This window comes from Otolemur garnettii, unplaced genomic scaffold, assembly GCF_000181295.1.
Source record: "Otolemur garnettii isolate 467f Iridium unplaced genomic scaffold, OtoGar3 scaffold00080, whole genome shotgun sequence".
In the NCBI taxonomy this organism is placed as follows: domain Eukaryota; kingdom Metazoa; phylum Chordata; class Mammalia; order Primates; family Galagidae; genus Otolemur; species Otolemur garnettii.
Window position 1 is genome coordinate 4,102,796 of NW_003852475.1, and position 3,561 is coordinate 4,106,356.

A 3,561-nucleotide genomic window follows, 5' to 3' on the forward strand; every position below is an offset into this window, starting at 1 on the left:
CCCGCCACCTTAGGTGTATGTGGCTGGCGCCTTAGCCGCTTGAGCCACAGGTGCCGAGCCGATTCATTAATTTCTAATGGAATTTAGCCTATCACCAATGGTAAGGACAGCACAAACACTAATAGTGAAACAGAAGAGCTCTGGAATATAATTGGTAGCAAAGCAGACAGAGGTATATCATAAATTTACAATAGTAAGGTGTTATAAAGGACAACAAAAATACATTATTTTAGTTGGCTGGGCACGGTGTCCAACTCTGGGAGGGCAAGGTGGATGGACTGCTCAGGAGTTTAAGCTCAGGAGTTTAAGATTGCCTGAACTAGAGCAAGACCCCGTCTCTAAAAATAGCTGGGTAGTGTGGCGGGCACTTGTAGTCTCAGCTTCTTGGGAGGGGCAAGAGAATCACTTAAGCTCAAGAGTTTGAGGTTCCTATGTGAGCTATGATGCTATGGCACTCTACCAAGGGTGACAAAGCGAGACGCTGTGTTAAAAAAAAAAAAAAAATTATTTTGAAGACTCCAACTGTCTTTAGTACTGATGGGGACTTGAAAGGATGGTCCAAATGGGAATTAGTTCTGTTGTAACTGTACTTGGATATAGTAAATGATATACTTAGGTATATTTTGGATGGTATATATTTTCCAATCATGCATTTTAAAAAATTTTCTTTAGCATTCTTCTGCAAGGAGTATATAATACTTATGATTCTATTCACATGAATGATACTTAACTGTTTAAAGAACTATTGAGTTCTACTATTTCTTCTAAAAAATGTCTATCTAAATCCATTGCCATTTCTACTTCCAAGTATAGTTTTTGTGTAGTCAGCATATACAAAAATTTAAGCTTTCAAAATGCCTCTACATTATATATGTAAAATGTGTTTCTAAAGCTTTAATTACTGTACAATTAGTGAACTTGGAAAAAAACATAACTGCCAAAATCTTACCTGGTCCAATACAGAAAACCTTCTCAAAATCAGCACAAATACACATCTGCTTATACAGCTGTGGGGACTGAGCCAGGTATGCATTATTTTTAAAATATGACACAGTAAAGACATTGGCTCCTCCTTCACTGGCAGCTGAAATGTAACCATTTATAAATATAATCAATTGTAAGCTCCTCATGCAAACTTTTAGTTAAAACAGTACAGTGGAACCTAGGTCAACTGACCACCCAACAGACAGTAACAAAATGGTCAACATAAAGAACTAGGCCTACTGTGTAGATACATACATGTGGTGCATGTCTGGTCTATGAAAATTAGGCCAACTTAAGGAGGTGGTCAACTACAGAGGTTCTACTGTAGTTCACTCTAAAGAAAGGAAAAACTGAAAAATTAAAAACTGCAGCTAAATTGTAGTCTATCTATATCCTCTTATATGTGATTCTAAATAGTTTATATTTAAGCTAGGTTTATTTCTTGGGATATGCTTTCATTTTCCTTCTTTGGATATATTGGATGTACACGCTCCCTTTCTACATAAATTTTAAACCTACTTCAGAGTTGTAAAAATTAGAAAAAGAAAAATAATTCTTAATCATTTTTCTAATTATCAAGAATGCAATGTTCAACTATTTTTCTAACTAAATGCCATTTGTAACACTCTTTTTAGTGTTAATTAACCAACTCTAAAAGGGAAAAATGATCAGGATTCTCATATAAGAATAAGAATTTGCACCTGTAATCCTAGGACTGTGGGAGGCCAAGGATTGCCTGAACTCAGAGGTTCAAGACCAGCCTGAGCAAGAGAACTGCTTCAGCCCAAGAGTTTGAGGTTGCTGAGAGCTATACCATAGCACTCTTCCAAGGGTAAAAAAAAAAAAAAAAAAAAAGAATAAGAATTTGGCTAGGCATGTGATTTACATTTGTAATCCCAGCATCTTGGGAGGCCTAAGCAGGAAGATCATTTTAGGTCAGGAGTTTTAGACCAGCTTGAGCAGTGAGACCCTGTTTCTACAAAAATTAGAAAAATTAGCTAGGCATGGCAGTGCATGCCTATAGAGCTACTTTGGAGGCTGAGGCAGGTGGATCACCAGAGCCCAGGAGTTTGAAGTTGCAGTGAGCTCATGCTACTACTCTCCTGCCTGGGTAACAAAGCAGACTCTGTCTCAAAAAGAAAAGAAAAAAAGATTAATGATATCTTCCCATCAGTAGTACTTAGTGATTTTACAATGCAGTTTGTACAAAGAAAATTGCAGGTGTGGCACCCCTAGCACAGTGGTTACAAGTGCCAGCCACATACACCGAGGCTGGTGGGTTTGAACCCAGCCCAGGCCAGATACATAACAATGACAACTGCAACAAAAGAAAAATAGCTGGGCATTGTGGTGGGTGCCTGTAGTACCAGCTACTTGGGAGGGTGAAGCAAGAGAATCGCTTAAGCCCAAGAGTTAGGTTGCTGTGAGCTGTGATTCCACAGTACTCTACCCAGGGCAACATAGTGAGACTCTGTCTCAAAAAAAAGAAGAAAAAAAAAAAAAAGAAAATTGCAATACCAATTTCAAAAGAAACCTATAAGACGAAAGTAGTTCCTGGTTTAATTTATGTAGTAAGAGTATGGCTTCATGTGTTATTGCCTCCTTTTACAATTATTATCACAAAATGATTCCTGGAATAAGGAGATGTAGTATTACTGACGTTGGTGATATGTGACTGTCACACAGTGTGAACTTTGAAATAAGCAGTCTAAAGCAATAAACCCTAAGGGACACATGGGGATCCCAAGTTAAAAAAATTAATTTAACCAGCTTTGAGAAAGTCAATTTCTTTTTAAAAGTTAAAGGAAATATTTTGAAGCATACCTGAAATAATTTTAGGAGTTTGGATTTCCACAAAACCTTTGTTAATTAAAGTTTCTCGGAAGAGATGGCAGATGCCAGACTGGAGACGGAAAACTGCCTGACTAGTTGATGTCTATAAAACAATAATAAAATCTAATTAAATCAATACATTTAATTTTTGAGCACTCACATTCACGGAACACTCACTGTGTGTATGAGGCACTGTGTACACCTAAAAGTAAATAAATTTATTCTTGCTCTCTACATTTTAAAATCCTAATAGTTGGGGAGAAGACAAAAGCACACAAATCAACATAATACAAGGCAGAAAAGCATGCTGAAATGTAATGACTATATATGATCATATAAAGCTATTTTTTCTTTTCTTTTCTTTAGACAAAAGTTTTATTTTGTTGCCCTCGGTAGAGTGCTGTGGTGTCACAGTTCACATCAACCTCCAACTCCTGGACTTAGGCGATTTACTTGCCTCAGCCTCCTGAGTAGCTGGGACTACAGGTGCCTGCCACCAACGCCCAGCTATTTTTTGTTGCATTTTGGCTGGGGCTGGGTTCGAACCTGCCACCCTCAGTATATGGGGCCGGCATCCTACCCACTGAGCCACAGGTGCTGCCCCATATAAAGCTATTTTCATAAGAAATGCTTAGTGAGCAGATTTTTTTTTTTTTTTTTTGAGACAGGAGCCTCAAGCTGTCCCCCTGGGTAGAGTGCTGTGGCATCTCAGCTCACAGCAACCTCCAACTCCTGGGCTCAAGC

General features: G+C 38.2%; 1 protein-coding gene across 2 annotated transcripts in view; it reads right to left on the bottom strand.

Moving 5' to 3' along the window:
• DARS (aspartyl-tRNA synthetase) overlaps positions 1-3,561 on the bottom strand; it is a 97,513-nt gene that overhangs the window by 34,959 nt on the left and 58,993 nt on the right. For both annotated transcript variants that reach the window (XM_003794382.3, XM_023515855.1), the window contains exons 8-9: positions 2,809-2,920; positions 950-1,084 (exon numbers count right to left, since the gene is read on the bottom strand). In XM_003794382.3, coding sequence (XP_003794430.1) covers positions 950-1,084; positions 2,809-2,920 — 247 coding nt within the window. The remainder of the gene's footprint in view (positions 1-949; positions 1,085-2,808; positions 2,921-3,561) is intronic.